This window comes from Pelophylax lessonae, assembly GCF_965119305.1.
Source record: "Pelophylax lessonae genome assembly, chromosome: 4".
NCBI lineage: Eukaryota > Metazoa > Chordata > Amphibia > Anura > Ranidae > Pelophylax > Pelophylax lessonae.
The window spans coordinates 177,602,874-177,616,594 of NC_138771.1; the positions used below are offsets into that span (position 1 = coordinate 177,602,874).

The 13,721-nt window shown below is 42.0% G+C and overlaps 1 protein-coding gene across 7 annotated transcripts in view; it reads right to left on the reverse strand.

Moving 5' to 3' along the window:
* FRMD4A (FERM domain containing 4A) overlaps positions 1-13,721 on the reverse strand; it is a 580,110-nt gene that overhangs the window by 252,034 nt on the left and 314,355 nt on the right. For all 7 annotated transcript variants that reach the window (XM_082254218.1, XM_082254217.1, XM_082254215.1 and 4 more), the window contains exon 2: positions 7,955-8,020. In XM_082254218.1, the coding sequence (XP_082110344.1) occupies positions 7,955-8,020 (66 nt within the window). The remainder of the gene's footprint in view (positions 1-7,954; positions 8,021-13,721) is intronic.

Consider the following 13,721-nt stretch of genomic DNA (forward strand, 5'->3'; position numbering starts at 1 on the left):
GCTGAGCCCTGATCACAGTGGTCAGTTTACGTCCCTCTGTCATCCACAGCTCTCCTCTGTCCCCCTAATCCCCTCCCTCCCTGCCTGACAGCTCCTGTGTCTGTGTATCTGTCTCTGCTCCCCCCTCCTGCCGCTATTAGTAGAAATAAAATATTAGAAATTGTCACTGCCAGCCCCTCTATTATATGTAGTCATAACACTCAGGGCTAGTGTTTTATTAAAACAAAGCTTGTAAATACCTTTTTAGAGCTATCTTCAGGCCCGTTACGCGACTCCTGGCCAGTCTCCTACACCGACCCCGGGCTACAGCAGGAGTGACTGAGATCTCCCTCAGACGTCAGCTGGGGAGGTAACGTTCTTGCTAAACCCCTCCTGCTGTAGCCCAGGGATCGGAGTAGGAGACTGGCCATAAGTCACGGGACCGGCCTGAAGATAGCTCTAAAAATGTGTTTACAAGTTTTATTTTAATAAAACACCAACCCTGTGTGTTGACTACATATAATAGGGGGGGCTGGCAGTTAATTACGTGTTTGTGGTAACAACCACTTTATAAAAATGTTTTTATTTCTCAGTTGTGATAAAAGTAGAGAAAAATCTCTCTATACATTTGAAAAGAAATAGGTTCAACCACCATATAATTTACAATTACAGATTATGGGTAAGATACCCCAATATGTAAACAATGCCTCATTCATATTGCTGAGGGTATAAATTCATACCTATCTTCTAGTATATTCTTTTTTTATGCTAATGTGATGGTTCATCCAACATGTTTCCTGGAACAACATTCAATTTTTCAAGGATTTATGAGCAGTTATATATAGTAACTCTTCTACTAGAATTATATTGATCCCCACATATATGTTGAACCATTTATCCACTCATAAAATCCTATACAGGCATTCCCCGTTTTAAGTACACTCACTTTACGTACACTCGCGAGTACGGACACAGCCTGGTCAGCTTGGCATGGCATTACTCCCAGTTTTTAACATTGGCGTCTATGGGAAATCTTGGTCAGCTTGACATGGCACTACTCCCAAACCATAAGTGACAGGGATACCAAACTTAGGGAGCAATGTGAGGGGACCCAGGACTACAACATATCCTATTTGTGGCCAGCCAGCTTGCCTAGGAAATGAAAAAAGGTATTGCTTCAACTTTAAGCACATTTTCGTTTTACATACATGCTCTGGTCCAATTGTGTACTTAAAAGCGGGGTATGCCTCTATATGTTTGAGAAATAATGTAACACTTATGGTTGTTTGGTTTACACACCTAAATAGTGTGATGTTTGGGGGTTGTTTAGCTCAAGGTAGTGCTCACAGTAGAGTAGAGTCCATGGCAGTTATGCTGTTTAAGGGCTTATTTGCCCACTTTCATTAACCTATTGGCGTCAGCCTCTTGGAGGGTGGGCCTTAACCCGAGAGGGCCCGCAGATTTGCGTAAATTGGTGTGATAACAGCTGTGCCGAAAGCGCGTGCCCTGTGCGCTCCTGGTGAAAGCGCTAATGAAAAGCTCACAATAGCTGCTTCTGATTGGGGACTTTCCAATCATATAACCGCCATGACAGCCAATCACTTTGGTCACATGATAATAAACCCCGTCCTGCCTCCTGACATCCTAAAGCCCTTAAAGGGCTGGGAGGCGGCTGCTCCAAAGAGTTAAAAAGAAAGAAAAAGTTCACACAAGAACAAATGGCTTCCCTCGCAGGGGTTTCCACCACCAACACAAAATAAAGTAATGTTCAGCCTTCTGGCTCTCTTTAACATTTCATCTCACCCAGATCCCTACAAAATCTCTGTGCTCCAGGCCCCAAAGCAGATTTTACTAAACAATGAGGAAACTGGAAAGCCTTTGAATGACATAAGCTCACTGAAGCCCCTCAACCTGCCTGGATGAGAATAGCACTGCCACAACAAATATCAGAAACATTCAATGAATTAGGTGTAGCACCCTCCTAGGTAGATGCTAGGTAGAGAGTATAGTTTTGGCTCTTTCTGCCTATCAGAGGAGCAGCAGGCAAAATCTATATGTCTCTTTGCTTAACAGGGAGAAGGATCTATGAGTTAGGTCTGCTCATGGTGCTCAGTGTGTAATTCATATGGTCTGGGAAGTGTCCTCACTGGTCCAATAGGGAGGCGTGTTGGACAATGGAGGAAACCTGACCAGTGGGTACGCAGGCTTTAATACAGCCCTAGTGATTGGCACAGACCGGTCATCCCGGGGCATTCTGGGGTGTGATATAAAAGACAGTAGCACATGTGCTCTGGGTTTTTGGTTGGTGAGCAGAGTCCCGAATGGAGGGTGGCAGTTGCCTCCTCTTCTGCAGCAGTTGGTGTTTGGTCACAGGCAGTCGGCCTGCTGAGCCAGAAAGAAGGAGCTGAACCCAGAGGTCCAGGAGAGCTGACTAGAGGGGTTGAGACACTGGAGAACCTGGAAAACAGTATAGTGAGTACAGGGGATCGTGTCTAAGGGTCTGACCAGGATGGAGGGGCCACCCCGGAGTAGAGGACAGGTGTCAGCTGGTGAAGTAAAAGGGGGTGCTAGGTGAGTTAACCTGAAGATAGTGTGCAACCAAGTCCGTTGTTCAGAAACTCAGTATCTACAATTCATCTTGTGGCAAGGTGAAATTTGCAGCCTGGCTGCATCTTCAGATAGAAGTCCTCAGAATTGAGAATAGTTCAAGTTTCTGAGTATCCCACTCTTCCCTTCTCCCATCCCTATTTATAATAAAACAAAAAAACAACCAAAACCCCTAGACTGTTCATTGACTGAGCCGGAAAGTAAAGTGTTAAGTTGTGCATGCAGTTGCTAATGGTAACCCAGAGGGATCCTAAAAGGTGAAGAATTCAGCAGTCCTCAAGGGGGCAGTGCTACATAGGATTAGCTCTTTTCAAAATAACACCTGCAAAGAGGCATTACCACTAACTAAAGATATTTCCCATTTGTACAGAAGAGTAAGGGGACATCTGTTCGTAAGAGGAAATGGGTGCAGCAAACATGCAGTAAACATCACTACTCTTCATTTAAACAGGAATGGTTTGCAAACATAATCCTCTTCTGTGTTTGGCTGGAGCTACATACAGATGTAACAGCTTTGCTGTAAACTAAGAGCTTACAAACTTTGTATAAACTGATTTTTATTTGAAAGCGGTTTTAAACCCAAAACCAAAATATAAAAGCATTGCAGCTTACCAATCCTTAAAGCAGAGTTCCGGCCTCAAAAATAACTTTGGCCCATCCGCTTGCTGAAAATCACCTAAAAAAGAATTGGATAATCCCGATTTTTTTTGCTTTACTTACCTTGTTTTTGAAGAAAATATACTCACCTTTTTTCCACTTCCTCCCTCTGCGGCCGCGGCCCACGCCGTCTCTTCCTGCTTGCATTGACTCCTGGGAGCTGAACGTCATCGCTCCCAGGAGTCAATCCGCCTGCCCCGGCCCCGCTCGTCACTTCCGGTACAGGCACGTCATTCCCTGCTAAACAGCTTCTGGGCATGTGCAGAAGCTGTGCAAGGATGATGTGCCTATACCGGAAGTGACGAGCGAGGCCGGTGCAGGGCATTCTGGGACCGAAGAGGACACCGAAGAGGACGCCCGGGCTTCAGCTGCCCACACCTGAGATGGCAGCGCTGGACAAGACATTTTCAAGGTAAGTATTTCTTCTTATAGGTAAGTGAAACCTGGGACAGTTCAGTGGCTATCATTGCTGCAATGCACTAGCCCTGACTGTTCTGGGGATATTTTTATCTAAAAATGTTTTTAAGGCCTGAACTCTTTAAATGTGGTGGCTGCATTACTTTTCTTTGATAAGGCTTTTTTCCTTTCTGTTTTCACCTGGTGATCTGGCCAGTGCCTGCACTCTGGATGAAGGTAAACAGGGACACCTTTGGACAACAGCATTGTCAGTCTGGGGGAGGGGAGTGTAAGATGTACTGGCAGATTTAGATACACTGACAAATTGAAGTGAAACTCCAGCTAACACTTTTCAAGCAGTTACAAATATTTTTTTTTTCTTTTGGGATAAAGAATTTACATAAATAATAGCTGACCATCGTAAGCCCCCCCTTTCAGTGTTAAATGGTTTGTCTCATTCCTGTAACTGATAAAATCTACACGAGAGCTTGTTTTTTGACTTACTGGCCAAATCACCAGGTAAAAAAAGGGAAGAAAGCCTAAAAAAGAAAATGAATGCATTCATCAAAGAATTGGTAAGCTGCATTAAAGTGGGTGTAAACCCACTTTAAAGTCTTTTACCTATAGGCAAGCCTATATTAAGGCTTACCTATAGGTGCTATAAATATCTCCTAAACTTGCTCTGTTTAGGAGATATTTACAGTGCATGCAGCCGATGACATGATCGGCGCAATCGCTATGAAGGAACGGCCACCCGTGCCGTTCCTTCAGAGCCCTATGCCGTGAATGGCGGTTCCCACGCGCATGTGCGGGAGTGATGTAATCGCGCCTCCGGCCAATCGGATGGCCGGAGGACACGAACAAGGAAGCAGGATGGCCGAATATGTCAGCCGTCCTGTTGCTGAGCGGGCGACACTGCGGGGGCTTTGTTTTAAAGTAAGTATTTCATAATGTGATGCATACTAGCTCATTATGCCTTTGTCTTTACAGTTTTTTTTTTTCTCGTTTTTTTTTATGAGGGTGTACTTCCTCTTTAAAACAAATATTTGCTTTTGGGTGTAATACTGCTTAATGGTTCTAAAAAGTTATGCACATAAATTGTCTTACAATAACATTTTTGTTGCCCCTAGCAACCAATTAGTTTTACAATTAGTGATTGCTATCAGAAACAATAATTGTTTTTAATAGCACACTTTTCATACCTTTAAGAAAAGATATCTTTAGATTCCCACACTGATATTGTTATGTAAGCAAAAACACTGGTTTATTCACTAAAGCTGGAGAGTGCAAAATCAGGCTCACTTCTGCATAAAAACCAATCAGCTTCCAGGTTTTATTGGCAAAGCTTAATTGAACATTGCTTCCTGGTTTCTGGCCTAGGCTAGGCTAGGCCTAGGAGTCTTCAGTGGCATTGTTTTATTTTTTCTGAAGGAGGGGCATACTCAGCTGCCTGCATTCCTGGGGTAAGAGCAGATGGATTCTAGGAAGTAAACACTACATGTTTAATTTGTCCTTAGTCAAGATAGCCACACCTAGAAATGGGGGTGTTTTTCTAGGGGGTGTAATTTCTCAACAAAATAAAGCGTGGTGACAAGGAGGTCACTTTGAATATAAAAAATAAATTATATAGAATTTTTGGTTTATGGTGCTCACATACAGTTAGACTCCATTCACACTATGTCGGATCCGACTTCGGGGCGACCTGTGAAGTCGCGTGCAGCGTACTTGCACGGACTTCATAAAATGAATGTCTATGCAAGTCGCTCCGAGGTCGCCCCGAAGTAGTACAGGACCCTTTTTCTAAGTCGGAGCGACTTGTGTTGCTCCTATTAGAACCGGTCCTGTACTACACTATGGGACGCGACGGTGCGTGACTTGTCAGGCTGACCAAGTCGCCTGACAAGTCGTACCAGTGTAAATGGAGACTAAGTTCCGATTTAACAAACTGTCACAAAATGAAAAAAAAATAAACAGAAAAGTGGATAAGCTTCTGAAAATTTGCTCAGCTCAAGGACCAGCCGATTTCTCCAAGAAAATAGATAATGTGTAGAGTCAGAATCCCCAGTACTCATCCATAAGCAGTTTCCAGTCTTATCTGAACATAGAGTAGGCTGCATCGAGAAGGTACCATTCATACTTTTGATGTAGGTATATGGCCGTGATATTATAGTCAATGGGACTGTTCATATTTTTGCCTTTTTATCCAGTGTGAATATTTTTTCCCAAGCATTTCCTGAAAACAGCTTTTTTTTAATTTTAACAAAAACGTGTCAGAGAGATGGTTGGGGTTTTACGAAAAATGCATAGTGCATACATTTAACACAGGAGGCACACACTATCCAGAAAATACGTGGAAAAATGTATGTAAAAAATAAATGAAAGTGTGACAAAAAACACTTTATATAAACTATACCTGTATTAAGCTGCAGCTGCACACTTGGCCTCAAACAGGAGAACTTAAATGGCCTTAAGAACATTAACACCCAGTGTCTGATTAAATTTGTGTTACTGTCTGGCTTTTGTTTCTAGGTCTATTTCCAGTTTAAACTCTGGCTATCCTAGGTAACTGCTTTTGCCAGAGTTTCTGCTTATTCCTGATCACACCTGCCTGCCCTGACCTCCAGTTTGTCTGGCTCAGTTCCTGCTTTGCAATTCTATATTGTGTTTTCCTTGTCTGCACTAGCTGGCAGTCACCGTCTAGTGACAGAAAGGATCCACCATGCTCTGTCTTTTTGAATGTGTTTAGAATATATGTACTAAGTTAGAACTAACACACACATCATAGGTTGAACTGGATGGACTGGTGTCTTTTTTCAGCCTCACTAACTATGTAACTTTAAAGCAGAGTTCCGGCCTCAAATACCTTTTTTTTTTTTTTTTCAAATACCTTTTTTAACTAAAAATACCCCTATAATACTAATCCATTGTCCCTTTACAGAACTCCTATTCTCATACTTGCAAGGTGTATAGTATTGGATTTTAGTCAAAATCTTACTTTTAAAAAGGCTGTCTGAGCGCGGCCATTTTGGATGTGGGCATCGGAAGCCGCAGTGTAATCTGCTGTGTCCTTCTTCCTGATTCCAGGGAGTGTTCTGGGAGTTCTTCCTGATTCCAGCCTCCTGGGAGTGATGACAAACAGCTCCCAGGATGCAATGCAAAGGCAGAAGTGATGTCGGTGGCCGCGGCCACAGAGGGGGGAGAAGGAGGAAGTACAATCAAAAATGCCCTGAAAATAAGGTAAGGGACCCCCGAAAAAAATTGAAAATGCCCAAATGTTGATCAACTTAGCAAGCACTCCAGGAAGCACTAAAGTTGCAAAATAGGCCGGAACTCCGCTTTAAAGCTAAACAACTCAGGTGTAGTCTACATATGTTAAGCCCCCCCCCCCCCCCCCCCCCCGGAGGCTGCACAGGCCAAAATTAGCACAAGCCCCACTGTATTTTTTATTTTTTTTTACCCTCTTTGGGTTTACCATTACGTTGATATTTTTTGGTGGCGAAAATATATTATTTGTATCACAAAAAAAATTATAAATTTACTCGTAACAGTGTGTACTTGCTTATTTACACTTAATAAGTGCATCCCATGACAATGTTAGATAGAGTAATAACAATCAGTAACAAGTACTGAATAACAATTACATGATGGTATGTGCTGAAATCAGGTTTCAGCCTCGTATAACACTGTCCTTTGTAAAATAAATTCTGAAAATATTTCACACTATGTGTAAAAGTCACCATGAGTGCACACTTCCTGGAATTCAATTCAGTCTCAAGTGTATCCATTCATGTCTTAAGCCAGCCTTCCTTCTTCCAGGCATTATTTTTCCTGTCCACCCAGTTCACGTATATGCAAGGAATGCTATTTAATCGCAGTTTGACAAAAAGACGTGCCTGTTCAGGAAATGCCAATTAGGCAGAAAGTCGGGATGACCGTATCCCTTTTCTTTTCGTGTCCTGAAAAGCTTGAAGATTGTAGGGCTCTGCTTTTAGCTCTGCACTGGTGTAACAGTGCACATGTGAATGATTAAAGCGGAACTAAACCCTTCTATCTTTTACAGCCAAGGAAGTTACCATCGTAGCCTCTATTTGATCTAAGTTGTCATGGAGCTGCACATGTGATCAATTATGACACCAGCCATTTGACAGCTTGACAGTTAGGTTGGAAGCACAAGCACCTGTGACAGTTATCAATCACGACATGCCTTGAATGTAACTGTTTTGGGAAACATTTAAATATATGGGTTTAGTTCCACTTTAAAGTTTAAGTAAGTGTATTTTAATATAAAGCCTGGTATAGGAGACGTTTTTGTTACCTGTACAAGAAGTTCCAACTTCCTTTCGTCTAGTAGATGGACTTGACATCGCCGACCCTCCGTCATCTATTTGAAAAAAAAAAAAAAGGCACGCTTAGATTATAAGCCAAAAAAAAGTGCTTATCAAATAAAACAGCGAGCAATGAGCACAGTTTTCAGTGTAACTACAACACGTGTACAAACTGCATTATTTGTTCCCAAAGTAATAACACTGTCACAGATCTTGCATTTTTTAGCGACTGTAATAAAGAAAAGTGTCAGCAACTGTAACATAGACCTCCTTGTTTTCATTACTTCTTATAAAAAAGCCTCTGCACTCTACCATGTCCAGGCCTGCATTAGACACGGAGGCTTCTAAATTGCTTCTAAGTGTGGATTGCTTTGTAAATATCGTCAATAGAGTAGTGTTCACTTGCATTTATGATGTTTTTTTTTTATGCTTTTTTTATGCTTTTCTTTTGATGCTTACCAAGCATTATGTTACTTACTTTTTATTTTTCCAAATGGGTCAATATCAGTGCATCATAAATTCTCTCTAAAGTGATCTCAAATGTTGACCATATATATGTTTTCCAGCAGTTTTAAACACTTTTTGCGTCATCACTTTTTTCATCACACAATTGAATGAACAGATCATATTTATATATTACTGTATGGCAGGAGTGCTGCATTGTTTATTTCCATAAAGGTTTGGCCACAAAATGACACTGACACAAAAGTACACCTTAATTGAAACAAAGACAAAAAACACTGCTGTCTATTTCCCTGATGTCCAGACAAAGATAGATCAAATGGTCACATTGTGGATGTTTCATGCCATTGGATATGACACTGTAAACTGGTTTTAATAAGGGTTTTTTTTTTTTCACAGGGAATAGGCACAGACACTTAGGGATCAGGAGTGTGCATCATATAGAGTGCAGAGTTCAGGTGTTTTTTACATACAAAGTGCAGAGTTCAGGTGTTTGTTACGTACAGAGTGCAGAGTTCAGGTGTTTGTTACGTATAGAGTGCAGAGTTCAGGAGTGTGTTACGTACAGGGTGCAGAGTTCAGGAGTGTGTTACGTACAGAGTGCAGAATTCAGGTGTTTTTTACGTACAGAGTGCAGAGTTCAGGTGTTTGTTACATACAGAGTGCAGAGTTCAGGTGTTTGTTACGTATAGAGTGCAGAGTTCAGGTGTTTGTTACATACAGAGTGCAGAGTTCAGGTGTTTGTTACATACAGAGTGCAGAGTTCAGGTGATTGTTACGTACTGAGTGCAGAGTTCAGGAGTGTGTTACGTACAGAGTGCAGAGTTCAGGTGTTTGTTACGTACAGAGTGCAGAGTTCAGGAGTGTGTTACATACAGAGTGCAGAGTTCAGGTGTTTGTTACGTACAGAGTGCAGAGTTCAGGAGTGTGTTACGTACAGAGTGCAGAGTTCAGGTGTTTGTTACGTACAGAGTGCAGAGTTCAGGAGTGTGTTACGTACAGAGTGCAGAGTTCAGGTGTTTTTTACGTACAAAGCGCAGAGTTCTGGAAAACCCAATATCAAAAAACAACTATGAGTGGATACACATACCACCAGCTTGACTGGAGACTAGAGGCTCTGTACACATATAAAGGAAACATAAAGAGAGTAGCACAAAGCAGACCAATAGTGTATTCTGTTTAAACACCAGTTTAATATAGGAGTAAAAAGAATCTTTAGGTGTTGCACTCACAAAATGGGGGGGGGGGGGCTCAGTAAGGCAGAAGTAACAAACTCTAGGGAGGTCCAGTCCTCTACATCCAGCACCAAACATGAAATGAATCAAGCCGCTCCAACTATTACATGAGAGCCTGCATTAATGAACATAGCCACCCATCTCAGCATTAAAACAGCCTTCTTTCCTCTTTCCATAGATGCTGAAGGCTTTCATCTAACAGTTGAAATTGCGTCATTCATTTCCCGGCTGGGGCTGGAGTGTGGAGGACCAGAACTCCCCAAAGTCTATTGTTGCTGCTTTCCTGAGTTTCCCCCTCTTTTGTGAGTGCTATACCTATAGTTACTTTTCACTTCTATAATAAATTGGTGTTTTAACATACTAAGGTAGTAGTCTGCTTTGCACTACTCTCTTTGTGCTTCTTTCTCATAGGAATATGCAGGGCAGAAGGGGCTCTATGCCAGCTGCCAGGGGGAGAGCTGTCATGTGTAAACACAGAAGCCGGGCTTCTATGTTTACAAAAGACAGTAGTAAGTGGCGAGCACAGGGTGCCATGTTCTGCCACGCCACGTTCCAGCTGAAAAAAACCTTAGTTTACAATAACAAGGAACCTTACTTTAAGGAGTAAATGATGAAAGTTTCATATACACAACAAAACAAGTCAGCTGAATGTCTGAAGGTGCGTTTACGGATCTAATTATACTGTACATCAGTACATAAAGAACACTTTGTAATGATGTTCAAAAATATCAACCAATGATAAAGATTAGTAAGTTAAAGGATATTATGTATTTGTATTAACAAGCCAACAAAAAAAGTATATGCCCTAGGCATCTGAAAATATGTAAATTTTGATTTGATGACAGCTAACAGATGCAATGTGGAATTCATAACAGATACAATGTGGAATTACTTCATGCATTCTAGACTTGTGCTCATGCTTTGTCACTGAGCCCTATGACCCTCTGTTTTCTCATTCATCATAGCTGTGTCTGGATAGAAGTTTCACTGCTCAAAAGCGATATTTCCTTTCTTGCTTGAGGAAAGGATCTGATTGGCTGGTAAGAGCAACATAGCCCCCTTGTGAATTTGACAAATAAGGCCTATTGTTCTTTGTGGACAGGACAATACAGAGAATGACACAATTACTTACTCATAAGGCCTTATTTATTGGCGTGTTTGAATAAAAACACTCTATTTCCTCATCACAAAAGCTAGTAAAATTCCAACACATTTTCCTGCATATCTTTGATTCTGAGTGGATACTATAAGGCACCTAGGCAGTATTAATTCTTATTTTGATTGCTATATTGTAACAATATTCGCAAATGGGTTCCAATCCCCCTAAAGTACAAACTAAATGAAGGCACTTTTAGACCTCTACACTCCTATATGTGTAACCTGCTTTGAAATTTCTACATTGTTTAAATTTTCAATAGATCAGGCTTTCTCAGCCTTTTCAACACATAGGAACCCTAAAAAAAATTGCAGTTTCAGGGAACCCCTGCTAAAAATGACAATATCTACAACTCATAATACATTAGTGTGATGGTCAGTGGGAAAAATGTTCCCAATTGTGGTCATTGGGAAGAATTTCCCCCTTTCAGATAGCTAAAAAGATATTTGATGTCAAAGGAAACTTATCTGAGAGGCAAACATTGGTATTTTTTAAGGAACCCCTAGGAACCCTTGGAGGAACCCTGGTTGAGAAACCATGGGTTACATGTTTCCCCTCGGGCAAAACATTCTGGGAAAGAACTGCCTTCTAGTTTGTCTAATTTAAAGCGGAGTTCCACCCAAAAACTGAACTTCCCCTATTTTGCTTCCTCCCCCCCTCCGGTGCCACATTTGGCAGCTTTCAGGGGGGAGGGGGGAACGGGTACCCGTTTTTGACAGGTACCCCTTCCCCTATTCGGGGACACGGCACCACGGCTGTCCGTCCCGGAAGTTCGGCCCCCTCCTCCTTTTCCTTCCAATAGGAATGCACAGTGCGCTTCACTGCCGGGTTTCCCTACCGGCAATGGCAGTGACAATGGCCGACATCGCTGGACTCCAGGACAGGTAAGTGTCCAAATATTAAAAGTCAGCAGCTACAGTATGTGTAGCTGCTGACTTTTAATTTTTGGAGGGGAAGGCGGAACTCCGCTTTAAGAATATATGAGCTCTACAATACATTTTCAAAAAATGCTATTCTGACTCCTATTGTTTTATGTTTTTAGAACATGGTGCTCACCTTGTACATATGTTGGTGCTATATGCATAGTATTTACATCATTAATAAAAAAAAGAAAATACAGAATACAGTCTGCATACAATGGCCACTAAGTTAACGGTGGATTTTAAACAAAAAGTCAGTTAAGATGACCACAAAAACACAGTAGACAATCCAATGTTGAGGACCTACAAAGTACAAAAAAGGCAATGAAAGCGTCTGTCATAAAAAAAAAATATAAAAAAAAAAGTTTTGGGGTGATTTACTTTCACTTCTTGTTGTATCTCCAAAACAGGAAGTAAATGGAAAACTCCCTAGTGGGACACAGACAGCAAAAAATAACCTGCTAGGGGATTTACCTTTCCTACTCTATCCAAAACTAAAGAAAAAGGTTTTGTCTTTACATATACACTCACCGGCCACTTTATTAGGTACACCTGTTCAATTGCTTGGTAACACAAATTTCTAATCAGCCAATCACATGGCAGCAACTCAATGCATTTAGGCATCTGGACATGGTGAAGATGACTTGCTGAAGTTTCAACCAAGCATCAGAATGGGGAAGAAAGGGGATTTAAGTGACATTGAACATAGCATAGTTGCTGGTGTCAGGCAGGCTGGTCTGAGTGTTTCAAAAACTGCAGTTCTACTGGGATTTTCCTACACTACCATCTCTAGGGTTTACAGAGAATGGATAGAAAAAGAGAAAATATCCAGTGAGCGGCGGTAGTGTGGATGAAAATGCCTTGCTAATGTCAGAGGTCAGAGGAGAATGGGCAGACTGGTTTGAGATGATAGAAAGGCAACAGTAACTCAAATAACCACTTGTTATAACCAAGGTATGCAGAATACCATCTCTGAACACAAAACACATCAAACCTTAAAGCGAATGGGCTACAGCAGCAGAAGACCACACCAAGTGCCACTCCTGTCATCTAAGAACAGGAAACAATCCGCACAGGCTCACAAAAATTGGACAATAGAAGATTAGAAAAACGTTGCCTAGTCTGATAACTTTCAATTTTAGCTGCGACATTCAGATGGTAGGGTCAGAATTTGGCATAAACAACATAAAAGCATGGATCCGTCCTGCCTTGTATCAAAAGTTCAGGCTGGTGGTGGTGTAATGGTGTGGGGGATGTTTTCTTGGCACACTTTGGGCCCCTTAGTATCAATTGAGCAATGTTTAAACGCTACAGTCTACCTAAATATTGTTGCTGAACATGTCCATCACTTTATGACTACATTGTACCTATCTTCTGATGGCTCCTTCCAGCAGGATAATGCACCATGTCACAAAGCTCAAAGCTGGTTTCTTGACAATGACAATGACATGACAATGAGTTCACTGTACTCCAATGGCCTCCACAGTCACCAGATCTCATTCAAATAGAGCGCCTTTGGGATGTGATGGAACTGGGGAATTGGTATCATAGATGTGCAGCTGACAAATCTGCAGCAACTGTGTGATACTATCATGTCAATATGGACCAAAATTTCCAAAGAATTTTTTCCAACATTGTTGAAGCATTGCCATGAAGAATTAAGGCAGTTCTTAAAGGAAAAAGGGGGTTCAACCCTGTACTAGTAAGGTGTACTTAATAAAGTGGCCACTGAGTGTATGTTAACATGTAGACTCTTAACCACTTACCGCATACTGACGTAGACCTACGTCGGTAAACTTTGCGGTGTTATACCGGGATGATGCCTCTAGCTAGAGGCACCATCCCGGTACCGTGGTTTAGAGCCGACGGTTGGCTTTCGGGAGCCGCTCGATCGGTACTCGGGGGGGGCGGGAGGGGACATCCCCCCCCTCCCGCCGCCTTCCGTGGCTGTTACCGGGGCTCCCGTCCCACCGGGAGCCCCGAG